Source organism: Podarcis cretensis, assembly GCF_951804945.1.
Source record: "Podarcis cretensis genome assembly, chromosome: 10".
Lineage (NCBI taxonomy): Eukaryota > Metazoa > Chordata > Lepidosauria > Squamata > Lacertidae > Podarcis > Podarcis cretensis.
In genome coordinates, this window is record NC_137179.1 from 77,172,474 (window position 1) to 77,188,748 (window position 16,275).

The following is a 16,275-nucleotide window of genomic DNA, read 5'->3' on the forward strand; positions in this document are numbered from 1 at the left end:
GTATTGATGGAAAATAAGGGTAAAAATAAGTTAAGATATTTATATGACAGAAAATAGAGAAAGATGGAAAGGAATTGCTGAAACAATTAATAGAAGTGGAATACAAAAAGGGAGGTGAGAGGAGGTCTATGAAACAAGGGTATGAAAGATAGACTACTGAAATGGTATAATGTATGTTTTTAAATTGTTTTTGTTTTGTTTTGTTTAGGGTAATGTTGTGTTTTGTATTGTTTATATATTGTATTGTATTGTTTTTTCCTTTTATTGTTGTTTTTTTATTGTTGTCTTTTTTCTTCTCTTTTCTTTCCTTTTTGTAAGTTTTAAAAATAATAAATATTATTTTTTTATAAAAAAAAACAAAAAAAAGTTTGCAAACCAGAACACTCATTTCCGGGTTTGCGGTGTTTGGGAGCCAAATGTTCAAGTCACAAGGTGTTTGAGAACCAAGGAACGACTGTATAAGATGGATACTTCAAAGAAACATCTAGCTCATCAGTATTTCTCCCCTATTTTCAGTATGCTTGGGTACCACCTGGGAGATGCATCAGAGATCACTCGTGATCCCCAGAGCATGATGTAATTAGAATTGCCAGGAACAGCCTGGAGCTTGTGCTTTTCTCCTTAATACCCCCATAGCTGCAAAATAAGATGGAGGTGCAGCCTACCTACTTTGTTAATCCCCCAGCTCTGTCGCACCCCATCCCTGTCTGCTGCTGGGTCTCATACATTAAGGTTTCACAGATTGCTAACAATTCAGCGGTATTGTCAGGGAACTGCCATCGGAGCCAGAGGGAGAGAGAGGGCTCCAGAGGGATTCCGAAGAGCGTCCCAGGATGGGGAGAAGCAGCCCATCTTCTGGGGAAGGAAATCAGTGTAGCACCAGTGGAGAAGGGGGGCAGATGGGGGAATCAGCGAGGCGGTTCCATGACTCCTCGCCGGGGACCAGCGGGGAGAGCACGGGTCCTCCGCTGCCCACACCCTCCTTGCGCAGAAGGCTTCCGCACAGGGAGAGTAGGCGGAGACTAGGCGTCAAAGAGCTTCTTTGCTGGAAGAAGTTCAAGAAACGCCCACTGACGGATTCTGCCAGCGATTGAGACAGCCACGGGCGAGTGGCTGTCCAGACGGAAAAGGTTCACTCAGGCAACCCAGCCAGGTGTGGTGCCAGTTTACGCACGAGCAACCCCTAGAACCATTACAGGTATATAAATGCCTTAAAAATAAATAAATAACTAAATAAATAAATAAATAAATAAATAAATATTCACTTTCACAGAAGTGAGGCTGTCAACAAGAGTTGGAACTCCAGTTCACAACTTAGGTGCTTTAAGCGGAACAGCAAGCCAGATGCTGTCCTTCAACAGGCATGGGCAAAAACAGTTATCTCCACACATGCCTGCTTGTACCCTAAGATAATCACCCTTCTCTGGCTGCCCATGATCTGAGCTGTGGCAGAAAATGGGGAAAGAGGCCTTTTCTGTGGTGGTGCCCCAGTCACAGAATTCTCTCTTCCCCCCATGGGGGCTCACCTGGGGCCTACTTTGTTGTCATTTTGGCGTTTTAATTTCCCCAGGCCTTTTAATCTCAGCATTTTTAATGACATGTTTACATTCTACTGCTGCCATTTTTGTATGATTGTTCTTAATTGTTTTTGTTGTATTTTTGGACTTTATAAGCTGCCCTGAAAACTTATTTGGTGAGGTAAAAATTGCTAAATAAATATCTGAGGAAAGTGAGAGAGCATTTCATGTTCAGGAGGACAGAGAAAGCTGTAGATGTGTGTACAGCTCTCAGTGTGGGACTGGACAAAGACCACAAATATGAACTTTAAATTCATCACTAAATATGAAATATGAAGCACCTCTAGCTTTTGCAGCCTGCTTTCCCTGCTCAGTTTCACAGGCCATTTGTATTCTCCCTGTATCTCTGACTGATCTATGGCAAATTTGGAGTCTTTGCTCTAGCAAGTAGGCGCATGAAGAGGACAAAATGATTGGTGAGGCACTGCTGCCACATCTTTTTATTCAGTGGAAAAATTAAAGTGGCAATGCAGTTCTCCGGGTTGCAAACTTGCAACCCTATTTCCTGAAAATATTTCCCTAATGTTTGAACAGGTATGTATTTGTTGTATTTGTGTCACCTCCTTCTTCCAAAATATCCTGAGAACACCAGCTGCAACTTACTATAGTCCTGAGAGGTAAGCAAGGCTCATTGGATTTACAGAAGCTGTCCAAGTTTCTGATTTGATCCCGGAATGCCCCACTTTTCCTTAGGATGTCCCTATTTTCATGATGATGAGTATGATAAAATAAAATAGGATGTCCCTATTTTCAGCTGAGAAATGTTGGAGGGTATGCATGTGTTGGTATTCCAACTCCTAACCCCCTTCACTGTTTACCATGCAGGCGAGGGCCAATAGGAGTTGAATTCCAGCAGCACCTGGAAGCCGTGGGTTTGTTTCTCCATTCCTGCCAGGGCTGTAGGCTCAGGGCAGAAGTGCTCATTTTGCTTTTGCACATTACAGAAATGGGGTTAGGCAGAGACTTGGTCCAGGTCCCAAGACATAGCTGAGTGGGGATTTGAACCTAAAAATGTAAACCTTGCTTTGAAGGCCAACATTCTAGGCATAGCTCTTTGTTGCACAGCCTGCAACAACGAGCAATAATAAAACTGCCATGTAAAGGAAACCAACAGCTGTATTACAATCTTGCCTTTTATGGTTAACAGAACTAAGGATGGTTCATGTCCCTTTGAGACAAGATATAAGTAAATTCTTCCACGTAAAACAGAAATGAAATCTACAAAATGCACAGCAGTGCTCAAAGTTGGTGACAACTTCTTCTAGCCTGCAGATAAGCCGCCAGGAAGTTCACTTTTCAGAAATAGATATGTAACTATATTTTTAGTAAATATTTGCTGTGCTGGTCCTGTTATCAGAAAAAGCTACAATATTGTCAGAGGACTAGCAGTGATTGTCCCCCCCATCTTTTCTTTTCTTTTTAAAGCCCCACCTCCAGTGGGGAGGAGGTGCAAGGACCAGGAGATGCTAGGGAGAGCCCCAACACCGAGCCTGAGCAAAGTGGAAGGGAGGCAAGTCCCCCTTTGCCAGTGCCCTTTGGGCGCAGAGAGGGGAGGAGATGGATGGGGGTCACACGACTGTTATGCTGGGAGAGGTACAAGGACCGGCCACTCCCAGATTCTGCTAGTGACTGAGCCAGACATGAACTTGTGATGCTCTTCACTGTAAATAGTTTTGCACTAATAATAAAGCCTGGAAAAGACAGGTTGGAGTCTTGCCTGTTTGCTCTCGAGCAACCACACCGGCCTTTTATTTGAAGTATGATCAATTGAAAATGAGAAGGGCAAAGATGTTCTACTCCAGGAAGGGGAATTTGCAACTTAAATCCACTAGGCATTATTAGCACAGGAAATAGGCCAAGACATCTCAACCACAGACATTGCAAAGAGCCGATGCAATGAATTTGCTTCATTTAACTGACTGGTCAGAGGTATGTAAGGGAAACAGCCCTCTGGGATAGTGCAATTAGATTTCCCCCCCTCCATGCCACTGACAACTGTGTGACCAACAAACATTATTTCCAGTTGCAGATTGAAGAGTGGGACCGTAATTCAAAAGCCTTCAGTTCTCCCCTAAAATGAGAGTCAGAGGATGTCCACCTGGGGGTGGGGATATTAGTGGCTCTTCAGATTCAGCAGATCCCACACACATACTGACTCTGAAAGGTGCACATTAGTCTTACCAAGAAGAAGTGTGTGTGTGTGTGTGTGTGTGTGTGAGAGAGAGAGAGAGAGAGAGAGGGAGAGAGGGAGAGAGACTCAGCCCTGAGAATAAGATGGCAGGTTGGGGGAATAGCCCCTGCAAACCTTCTGTTAAATCTGCTTCACACCTGCCAAAGACTAGGATGAAAGCAATAACCCAAAAGAACATTATGTGCAAAAGAAGACAGGGAAGACAGAGAATATAGCTTTATGAATACACATAGTAAACCTGGCCTGCAGATTTGATTTGCCCTCAAGGGCTCTCCAACTTTTTGTTGCAAAATTCCAGCAGCAGCTACACACGAGTTCTTATCTTGCTTAGGTGGGAACTTTTCTATGGGCATGATTTTAAGGGGGGGGGGGGGGAGAATCAATCCAGAATGTTGCCACAAAAGTTGCCAATTTTTTTTTTTAATGTCAACAAGTAGCCCATACAAGGCAGAAGATGGGGATGGGCAGAATTTAGAGTAATGAACAATCTTAGTCCCCGACTGAAAATAAACACAAATAAATTTGCTCAATTCCTTCCTCTATTATCCTTGCCTCTTCCTTCTCTTTGGTGTCACTGCCAATATGAAATATACATTGCAAGCTCTGGGGTGTGGGGGATCACTCTGGGGAAAAAAATCACCTATTTATTTATTTTACAGAGTTTGCAAGAGACTAAGCAATTTATCATTTCATCATGCGAAAGCTGGACTGGATGAATCTCAAGCCAGAATTAAGATTGCTGGAAGAAATATCAACAACCTCAGATATGCAGATGACAAAACTTTGATGGCAGAAAGTGAGGAGGAATTAAAGAACCTCTTAATGAGGGTGAAAGAGGAGAGCGCAAAATATGGTCTGAAGCTCAACATCAAAAAAACGAAGATCATGGCCATTGGTCCCATCACCTCCTGGCAAATAGAAGGGGAAGAAATGGAGGCAGTGAGAGATTTTACTTTCTTGGGCTCCATGATCACTGCAGATGGTGACAGCAGCCATGAAATTAAAAGACACCTGCTTCTTGGGAGAAAAGCAATGACAAACCTAGACAGCATCTTAAAAAGGAGAGCCATCACCTTGCCGACAAAGGTCTGTATAGTAAAAGCTATGGTTTCCCCAGTAGTTATGTATGGAAGTGAGAGCTGGACCATAAAGAAGGCTGATCGCCAAAGAATTGATGCTTTTGAATTATGGTGCTTGAGAGTCCCATGGACTGCAAGAAGATCAAACCTATCCATTCTTAAGGAAATCAGCCCTGAGTGCTCACTGGAAGGACAGATCCTGAAGCTGAGGCTCCAATACTTTGGCCACCTCATGAGCAGAGAAGACTCCCTGGAAAAGACCCTGATGTTGGGAAAGATGGAGGGCACAAGGAGAAGGGGACAACAAGGACGAGATGGTTGGACAGCGTTCTGGAAGCTACTAACTTGAGTTTGACCAAGCTGCGGGAGGCAGTGGAAGACAGAAGTGCCTGGCGTGCTCTGGTTCACGGGGTCACAAAGAGTCGGACATGACTAAATGACTAAACAACAACAAAAGCAATATACATAAAAATGTTGATAAGATCAGATGTTAAAAACAAGGCTACCTAAACATTATCTCAAAATATGTATAAATGCAGTAGTATATATATATATATATATATATATATATATATATATATATATATAATATAAATTATATATATATATAATATAAATTATATATATATATATATAATATAAATTATATATATATATATATATATAATGAAGCGGCAGCCAGAGCCGATCTCTGAGCAGAGATGTGGTATGCTGACAGGGCAGAGGTGCTGGCTTGCCCCCATTATTGAGGGGGCTGACGTCACGTGACACACTGACGCGGTGCATGTGATGTTACTGCTTAATATTGAGGGCGCCTAGCCCCCTCCTTAACATTTGATGGGGCCAAAGTGCCATGGCCCCTGCAACTGGCCCCTGCAACCTGTGACAAGATGTTACAGCATTCATGCTGCAGCATTCTGTACCAGCTGCAGTTTTGCAGCAGTGCAAAGGAAGCCCCACATAGAGTGCATTGGGGTTATTCAGTCTTGAAGTCCTCAGTGCCTGGACTACTATGGTCAAGCTATCCCAGTCCAGAAAAAGCCACAGCTGTCATACCACCCAAAGATGACAAAGGCACTCAGCCTCCCAGACTATGTTGATGGTTTTTTGCCTTTTTTGTTGCTTTTGTTGGGGGTGGTTACCTGTTTTATTGCAAGCATAATACTTTTATCTACACTGTGTTTCACGCAATTTGTAAAACTACTCCACACTGAACTTTTTTTCAATTTTTCCAAAATTTCCATTTTTTTCTGGAAAAAAACAGGGGGAGAAACGTTTTTTCCTCATGGCTTCAAAATTTCCAGAACTTTTACATCTCTAGTCTGACCATGACAAGAGAGTGTTTGGCACGACCTCCACCACCTTTTGTCCATCCCAGGTAAAAAACTACATTTGGGTGTGCAGTCCATGGTGTATTGGAGCCCACTTGTGACAGCCATGTCATGGGGGACATGAAGTCCTGAACCAGCCCAAGAGCAGTCTCTGCATGGCCCCCAACCACCACTTTAGAGACCACCTTGGCCTGATTGGTCTGGGAGACCACTGAGTAGCAGGGGGGCTGAACACCAGCAGCATCCCCAATCTTCTCTCTGACCCAACATCAGAAACAAGCCCTCTTAGTCCATCCCAAGATCAAGAGGTTTTCCGGCAAAAGAGATGGACAATGACAACCCCGCCAACCTTCTAGTCTGGCCTGGTGCTAAATCGAGTACCTGGATGGGGACAACCAAGTTAGGCTGTTGCTTCTCAGGATGGGTGGGGGTGGTCACTGTGGCCCAAATGCATTGACAGATTGGCTCTGCCAGTGTGTTTGCACCACACTGACTTCCTGCCACCTCACACAGCCCTCTTGGTAAACACCAGCAACCTACAAGCTGGGAAGCTAGCATAGTGACTCTGCCTCACCCAGCAAGCTGTTTCTAGCACTTGAGCCAGCTGTTTGAGAATCAGAAGTCAAAAGTTTTCTCAGCCACTATGAGCTAGTTGTGTTGTTCTTTGGATCCCAGCCATTGTCAAAGAGATGCAATATCTCAAGAAGAGAAAGACTTGCTTACTAGATCAGATCAAGAATCCATCTACTTCAACACTCCATTTTGAACATGGCCACCAGCCCCTGCAGTTTGTTCCTACCATCAGGTATCCACAGTTTCTCCCTTTGACTTGTGCCCAGAGTCTTGTAGCTGAAGGAAATGGAATAATTTCAGCCTCCAATGAGGCAATTCCACCACCACCTCATAAGAGTACCTGGATGCTGAAGAGTTGTAGTATTCTGGTGGAACGTGCATCTTCCTTGCTTTGTCCCTTGGTTCCAGGGTAGTCTTCTTGGAATCAGCAAATAAAGATTTGATGTAGTCCTGACCTTGTCCAAGTGCATCACTCCCAAAGCTGGAAATGCTGGAGCAAGGAGGGAATTGTTTTTGTAGCAAAAAGCTGCTGCTGCTGGGGGCTGGTAAGCAAAAGAGTAACAGTGAGAAATATAAAATGTATTTTTTAAAAAGGGGGAGAGGGAGAGACTAACATTCGGTACAGTTTATGGAAATGAATTTGCATAATCTAATTTACTTTCTGTTAGTTCCACCGTTAATGTGAAACGGTGCTCCCTGAGCCTCTCGCAAACCTATGGCTATAAAATGAGACACAGCTGGTAAAGTGAATTTTTGCTAGTGACATGCAGATTTATTACCTTGCTGGAATTACCTTCAGTAGCTAAAACATAATAAATGGGGCCATCAGTGGAATAGCTGTTTCCATAAAATTGCTTGGTGGGTAGAAGGTATAGCTTCAGCCGGAAGCCAGTAATGAATCTATTGAACCTTCTTCCACCTACGTAATGATGGTGCTAATATCTCCTAATAGGACTACTATTGTTGTGTTTTTCTCCTACTCCTTTTACAGTTCTCTGTTGGACAGTTGGGAAACTTCCCCTTGGCACCAGACAAAAGGTTATCTTCACAGGAGGAAACATTCTGGAGCCACCTCAAGGATATCCCATGGCAGCCAACTTGGAGGCAGCTCAAGCCAGGACTGGCCAACTGTGGGTTTTTTTGCGGGGGTGGGGAGAGAATAATCTGAAGATGTTTAGGGAGTATGCTGTAAGAAAGTTTAAGAGCAGTAGAGAGAGGGAAGTGCTTATGTTAGCACAACATGGATTATGTTGGCACTGTCAAATATTGTGTGTTGGTAGTTGGAAGCTGTGCTATCCTAGGAAAAAGCTTCAAAAATCCCAAACCAACCATCGTGCAGTTAAATGTCTGAAGGAAGGAATATTTTGCTTTTAATTTTTGTAGCCTCAAAACTAGTCTGGTTTCTAGTTACAGTCCTCAGACAGAACTTTTCCAACAGCTTTTTTTATTGCATATGCAAGGATCTTTGCTTCCATATTTCCATAATAAAAGGTGTTATACAGGAAAAGGCAATATTTATTCGGCACTGTTCAGATAGAGCATAAGCTTCCAATTTTAGGTAATGTACAAGTCTTCTTAGTAGCAAATGAAAAGTCGGTATAATCCAATAGTGTGTGTGTGTGTGTGTGTGTGTGAGAGAGAGAGAGAGAGAGAGAGAGAGAGAGAGAACTGAGGCACACAGCGGAAGCCAAAACAGATGTGTATGCATTAGCAGGGTGTTGATTTTGTACATGATGAGCATTACCCAAGAGGGGATATGGTGGCCAAAATGCAGCTTAATAACCACTAATCTCCGTATTGAAGAAACTAGGCAAGTTGGGTTCTGTGTTGCTGCTGCTTTTCCTGTGCAGAGATGGGACTGGCAGTAGAATGAGCAGCCTGAACCAAAACTCCTAGGCTAATTTTGTCTTGTCAGCCTGGAAATGCATTCAATGGGAGCTTCATGGGGTTTCTGAATTGAGAATGTTCAAAGAAGAGGAAATTGTGGCATTCGGCGTCATTTGGGTGGGCAGGGATGAGTCTGTAATTAATCATGGTGAGTTGGGTTAGACACCTGGTAGATGTTTAAGTAATTAATTCAAATAAATTATCTGCAGTCTATTAGTGAAAATTAATTATAGATCAGACTTGGAGAGTATGTCATCATAGGGATGAGCAAATCTGCAATTTCAGTTTCTTTCAGTTTCTCATTTTTCTAATCTTAATTTCAGTTTGCCACGTTTCTGCTGAATTTCTTCCCAACAGAAATTCTACTCATCATCACTAGTATATGCCAGTCCTGCCACAAGGCAATGCTCTGGTCCCTCTGCTGTGGTTGCTGCATCTTTGTGTGTGTAGCTCAGGGGTCAGCAAACTTTTTCAGCAGGGGGCCGGTCCACTGTCCCTCAGACCTTGTGGGGGACCGGACCATATTTTGAAAAGAAAAAAATGAACGAATTCCTATACCCCACAAATAACCCAAAGATGCATTTTAAATAAAAGCACACATTCTACTCATGTAAAAATACCAGGCAGGCCCCACAAATAACCCAGAGATGCATTTTGAATAAAATGACACATTCTACTCATGTAAAAACATGCTGATTCCTGGACCGTCCACGGGCCGGATTTAGAAGGCGATTGGGCCAGATCTGGCCCCTGGGCCTTAGTTTGCCTGCCCTTGGTGTAGCTTAATGCTGAAACAAACAGCTGCCTTGTGACAGAAGACAAGCTTTGCACAATGCCACCAAAATAAAGGGTCGTGCACCTTATTCAAGAAAAGCAGCACATTTAAAAACAGAACACACAAATGTCTATAACCCAGACTTTGCCAACCTGGTGCCCTCCAGATGTTTTGGACTGTAATCTCATGAACCTCAGCCAAACCATCCAGAGGGCACCACGCTGGCAAAGGTGGATGCAACCAAATTCAGGTAACAGGCATACACATGCACCAGAAATACTATCTATCTATCTATCTATCTATCTATCTGTCTGTCTGTCTGTCTGTCTGTCTGTCTATCTATCTATCTATCTATCTATCTATCTATCTATCTATCTATCTGTTTGTGTAAACTTTGTACTTGTGCTGACATGTAGAGCAAAGATTCATAGGGTGCTATTCAGCTAAGCATTATTCAGAGTAGACCCAATGAAATTACTGACTGTGCCTGTTAGGTCTATTAATTTCAATGGCCCTACTCTGAGTAAAACTTAGGTTGAATGCTGCCCATGGCACCCTTCGTCTGCTATGTTCTTCCCCATGTCTGGTGGTAACACAGCATAGTTTTTCATGTATACCACCAGGGGTGAGGACTTTTGGCCCTCCAGGGGGCCACTAGGGGGCACATCGGAAGATGGCTGACAATAACATCTCTCCGACCCACACGAGGTAATTTGGAGGCTATGATGGGAGTAATTAGCCTCCCTATCCCCCCCCCAGGATGGTGGGGGGGACTGCCTTGCCTGCTGTGCCCTATACCACCCCCGAATTTGTGGGGATGGGGGCACTAGGCACAAAGCCCTCCTGTGGGATTCTGGTGCTCCTGGACGCTGTCCCTGATCCGTGCCACTAGATGCAAGAACTTCAAAAGAAACAATTTGGATGAAGGAATGCACATATCTCAAGGAAGGAGGGGGAGTAAAGACTGCTAACAGAAGAGATCTCTGATAAAACAAGAAGGAGCAAGTATAAATCACAAGAAGATACGCCAAGACTCGGTATGGCAAAGGGACTGATGGGGGAGGGGGGAAAAACCTTACTTTATTTCCTTATGTGATTAAACAAGAATCCCCTCCCCTCATGAGTCAGAAATGTCGTTTTAAGGACTTAAGCAGTGGATTTAAGGCTGTGTGGAGATAAACCTTCGAACCAAAGCATGTTTTAAGAAGAGCGTGGAATGTATAAGAGCTTTGGAATGACACAGTTAAAAATGCCATCGCCATATTGGGAAGTTCTGTCGGAGGACTTAAGTCTGAGAGGAGAAATAGAGAAATAGAGCTGTTTTTATATTGTGGATGAAACTCCTCAGTGGGACTTAAGAACGACAGTTTTGCGAGATTAAAGATGGAAAGAGCGATGTTATCTATGAAGGCAATGATATATTAACGCAGTAGCAAGAAGATGATCAGAATCCCCCTTCAGATCTTGAAATATGGGTCCCCCCAACAAAATTTAAAATTTGGCTTTGTAATTCGGAATTTATGTGATGTGATTTAATTTGATTTGATTGGCCGGTTAATAAAAATTATTATTTTTTTTTTTTAAAGGACTTTTGGCCCTCCAGATAGTGCTGAGCTACCACTCCCATCTTTCCTGGCCATCAGCCGTGCTTCCTGGGGCTGATGGGTGCTGTAATTCAGAAGCATTGGGAAGGCCAAAGGTTCCCCACCCCGGATGTATCATAGAACTCAGAACTCCATGATGTGCTGCCTCAATTCTGTGGGGACATTTTTTTTAAAAAAGGTTTTGTTCCTCATAATTTAGTGAAGACTCTTCCATTAAGGGCAGTCTTGCCCACGGGCTCCCACTAGCCTGGGGGAGGAGTGTGTAGTCATTTTTCAAAGTCCTCTGGTGCAATCTGTGAGCTTACCAATTTTTTTATCTAGTGTCAGAAGTGAGGAGGATATAGGGAACCGGACCATTCTTGATGATGATTTTCCTGGTAACAGGCTAACTGTTGAAGTTGACGGCATAAAGCGTGAATACAGGACTTTCTCTGAAGGCTTGGCTGAGACGTTGGCTTTGTTCTCTGAGGTATGCTGGAACTGGGGTGGAGCAGAGGGCAACTGACAGCGTGCAGCCTCAATTCTGTATGGACATTAAAAACCAAGCTGGTGAAATTGCATTTATTTACAGTTAGTCAAGCCCTTTCCTGCTAAGGGACAGCAATGCATATGCTATACTTTTCCATTCATTTCTACAGTCAGATAATATCATTTAGCCAACTAACTATTATGATGGGTTCTAGGACTTATAGCATGGCACATTGCAATAGTATGGAAAGGAAATGAGCAAATGTGAAAAAGATTGAGCTGTAAATATATGCTGCATGGCTGGAGGCAGATTATATTTTTTCAGAAGGTTGTGTACAAAATGATACAGCTACCATCATTTATGGTAAATATGTGGGATGCAGTGCCTGTCCAAATTTGGTAATTGCTAGCATTCGGCACTAACCAAATGCAAAGTGGGGATGCGTATCCTTTTACAGCATAGCTCCTAAGCCTCCACACCCTAACTGGGTGTCCAAGTGGGTGGCAGAGGCACTAGAACGGAATCTTCTGATAAATTGAAATGCAGCAGTTTCATGCTTGAGTTTCCTCTTGAAATTCTTTGCTTGAACACGACTACTTTAAGGTCAGCAGCAAAGTGTCCCATCAGTGTTAAATGTTATCCCACCGGTTTCTGAATGTTGCCCTTTTTGATGTCTGATTGGTGTCCTTTTATTTATTTATTTATTTAATATTGAGACTGGCCTACTTGTCCTATGTAGAATGCAGAAGGGCATTGCTGGCAGATGATCGTCTATGTCACCTTGGAAGATGGAAGCAGTGAATGACCTGCTGATATTCTGGGTGATATTATTAGGTCTTGCCATAGCATTGTCTGGGTAGGTATGGAGACAGAATTTGCAGGTGGACTTTGTTGCAGGGTCTGATCCCAGGGGATCATTCACCAACTTGTACCCTTTCACCTGTGGCTTGAATAAAAGTTACATGTTTTTACCCCACTACTGACCAATGCTAGGATGTTTGTGTCATCCCCTGAAACTAATTGCAGGCCAATTTAGGATCTTCATGCATCTGAGGAGGTGGCCTTCTAGTCCACAAAAGTTTATGCCATTCAACAGGGAAGCAGTAACTTTGGGCTCATCCACCCTTCCTCTGCTCCTCTGCCTAGAAAGGGCAGGTCTGAGTGATTTTCTGCTTGTCCTGGGTTTTCTTGGCACACGGCTGAGCGGTTTTGCATTTGAAGCAACTTTCCCCTTGAAAATGCATTTTTAAAAATAAAAAAAATATTGAAAATTTTCAGTAGAGAAATAAAGTGAAAAAGGCAGAGAAAAATCAAAGCAGAACAAAACACAAACAATAAACTGTGATACAATATGATATATGAGTATATAAGCACTGTGATTTTTCTAACAAGTATAAAATTATTAACAAGTCATTGTGCTTTATATAAATATATTCCAGATATTGGTCCATACACAATCTATGTCTAAAAGCGATCTATTCATATGTGGCAAGAGTAGTCATATCTTCTATCCATTGTTCAAAGGGGGCTATGTTTCATCTTTCCAATCAATCAATATCAGCCTTTTAGCAGAAGAGCACAAAGAGTCCATTTACATTGAGCTGCTGTCAAACCACATTTAGTTGGTATGTGACTTAGGATAATATCATCATCTGATAATTTGTTCCACTGAATCAGAACAAACAGCCGTCTGCTGAAAACCCGACTGCCATTTGGTCTGATTCAGCGCTAGATTGTGGCTCTTAGCAGAACAAGCGCAAGGGGGGGGGGTGAGCCCTTAGTCATCTCTGCATACCAAGGTATGCCAATGCTCTGTACATTAGCATATCAACACACCAGTTTCTGTGAAAAATGCATTGGGTTTTTTTTAAAAAAAGTCTGTGGAAACACTAATTGAAGGGAGAGGAACAAAGAAAATTACACAGGTCAGGGGTGGCAGCACTGTTTGCATACTGTATGTGATCGTGCATGACCTGTTTTTACTTGTAATAACACAGCCGAGACACAGGTGCCAACTCCCTGGAGCCCACAAAATTCCCCATGAAGGGGCTGGGCACCCACAAATTTCAGGGCCAGGGCCATGCATGCTGCATGGCACCCACAGCCCCACATACACACGGTTGTGGGGCCATGTTAGCACTCCTGCATGGTATTAACACTCATTTCAGGCAGCTTTTGAAGGTTTTTTTTCATTCTACCCCCCCCCCCCAAAGCATCTTGATTTTGTTTTAGTGAAAGTGAACCCTACCTACAAAGGCCAGTTTTCTTTAAAAAACAAAACAATACAGAACAGAATTCTTCATCCTGGAGAAGAGTGACTAGTGGGGTGCCACAGGGTTCTGTCTTGGGCCTGGTCTTATTCAACATCTTTATCAACGACTTGGATGATGGACTCAAGGGCATCCTGATCAAATTTGCAGATGACACCAAACTGGGAGGGGTGGCTAACACCCCAGAGGACAGGATCACACTTCAAAACGACCTTGACAGATTAGAGAACTGGGCCCAAACAAACAAGATGAATTTTAACAGGGAGAAATGTAAAGTATTGCACTTGGGCAAAAAAAAATGAGAGGCACAAATACAAGATGGGTGACACCTGGCTTGAGAGCAGTACATGTGAAAAGGATCTAGGAGTCTTGGTTGACCACAAACTTGACATGAGCCAACAGTGTGACGCGGCAGCTAAAAAAGCCAATGCAATTCTGGGCTGCATCAATAGGAGTATAGCATCTAGATCAAGGGAAATAATAGTGCCACTGTATTCTGCTCTGGTCAGACCTCACCTGGAGTACTGTGTCCAGTTCTGGGCACCACAGTTCAAGAAGGACACTGACAAACTGGAACGTGTCCAGAGGAGGGCAACCAAAATGGTCAAAGGCCTGGAAACGATGCCTTATGAGGAACGGCTAAGGGAGCTGGGCATGTTTAGCCTGGAGAAGTGGAGGTTAAGACTTCCGGGTTGGCGCGACTGGCTAATGGCGGATTCCCTCCGAGCTCCGGAGGGAATCGGCTTAGCAGGGGGCTGGGTCTTGCCGTGCCGGCGACACGGGGACCCTTAAAAACCACGGGCACGGAGCCCGTGGACATGGTGACTCGGCGGGCACCATAAGCGCCCTCCCGACTCGTGAAGGAGCCTTTTTAAAGGCTACGGATCAGGTGCCAGGGAGTGGCGTGGTGCTGTGAGTCCTCCGCTTCCCCTGCCGAGCGAAGCCGCAAGCCATTCTTCGGTCAGCGCTGACTTCTTCCTATTAAATTTGGACTTAAAAGCAAGAACAACAACCCGTGAGTAATTTGAAAATTGGATTACAATATATTTGGCTTTGGATTTGGCACGAGCGGGGGAGCTGAAAAAAGGAAGTCCGTCTCCCCCCTATTGTAAACAGCTCAAAGCAAGGACCTGTCAACTAAGGTCGCGGGAAGAGCCGCCGGGATTGGATAAAGATACAAATTCCACGGATTTAAAAGGATTAAGTTAATGTGCTGGAGGACTAGAGTTTACTTTATTTGAATTAAGTACCATTCTTCTCAAGCCCGGGAGTAACCCGAGTTAAGAGCCTGCTGAGGATTTATAGAAACCTTTGACAGCTGTCAAACTAGCTGTCAAAGTTGGAAGAATTGAAAGTTGAAACTTTAACCGGTTATATCGTTACAAAATATTGAAAACAAAGAAAGATTGTTATAAACAAATTTGACTTTTGGGTCGGAGGGGAAAAGAACATTAAGTAACCAGAATCCCTCTAGAGGGGATTCTTGGACATTACAAGAATGGAACTAAAACAGGGAATACAGGAAATACGTGCTGACTTGAAAAAGCTGATCTCTCTCGTGGGAAAGTTGTTAGAGATGAATGAAAAAGGCCTTGTTTTGTCTACGAGCCCCTCAAACCCGAAGTTATCTGAAGATATACCAACTGAAATGGAAAAGGACTCGTTGCTCAAAACACAGGCAGCTGAACAAGAAAAAGAACCAAAGATTGAGGAGGAGAAGATATCTGCCAAGCAGGAGGAGCTGAAAGAAGGGATGGCTGAGATGATACAGAAGAGAAAAGAGAACTGGAGACCTGCTAAGAAGAATTGACCAAGGTGAAAGTCGGACTAGTTGGGACATATGGATTTTGGAAACAGTGTTGGAGCACCACCTGTAAACAAGTAGGTCTCATTGGAAGAATCACGGTCAGCACCGTGAAAATACATCTTCGACCCTGGGTGTTAAGCAAGAGAGACTTTCGAAGAAACCGGCTGAAAGGGACTGAGAGAGACTTGCGTGCTTTGGACGTAAGATCACCAGGCTAAAAAGATGGACCAAATGGATTTTGGTTAGGGATGGAAACCGGGGAGGGAAGGGTGGGACCTAACAGTCCGAAGGGGGTCTGTTCTTTCTTTGTTTTAGGAGTATAAAAATTATAGGTTTTTTTATTATTATAAAAATGGGGAATCGGTGAAGGGGAAATAGTGGCAACCTTAGGAAGGGTATATATTTTCTTTCTTTCTTTTTTTCTTCTCTATATATAGGGCTAAGGTATATATTTTAATAAATGGCTAAGGTATAATAATGAATTAAAGCTTAATTTTATTATAAAAAATTATCTTAATTAAACTAGGGTCAAGTGATTTTAAATAAACTATGTTTTAGGATATTAAGTGGAAAACTTGCTTGAATAAACAATTTGAAGATGGAATACAATAAGGGGAGACGTGGGGAAGTCTTGAAAAGAAGTTAAGGAAAATGAGTCTAAAAGGTGGAAACCTTCTTTGTTGTTTTTTGTTTTCTTCTCGGGTCTTTTTAC

At 43.2% G+C, this 16,275-nt stretch overlaps 1 protein-coding gene across 11 annotated transcripts in view; it reads right to left on the reverse strand.

Moving 5' to 3' along the window:
- The window catches only part of LMNTD1 (lamin tail domain containing 1), a 237,975-nt gene that overhangs the window by 105,790 nt on the left and 115,910 nt on the right, over positions 1-16,275 (reverse strand). For all 11 annotated transcript variants that reach the window (XR_013843021.1, XR_013843022.1, XR_013843023.1 and 8 more), the window contains exons 4-5: positions 11,323-11,540; positions 7,092-7,293 (exon numbers count right to left, since the gene is read on the reverse strand). Coding sequence is in view for 8 of the 11 variants with exons in the window: in XM_079993315.1 (XP_079849441.1) it covers positions 7,092-7,293; positions 11,323-11,540 (420 nt within the window). In the remaining 3 variants the exon portion in view is untranslated. The remainder of the gene's footprint in view (positions 1-7,091; positions 7,294-11,322; positions 11,541-16,275) is intronic.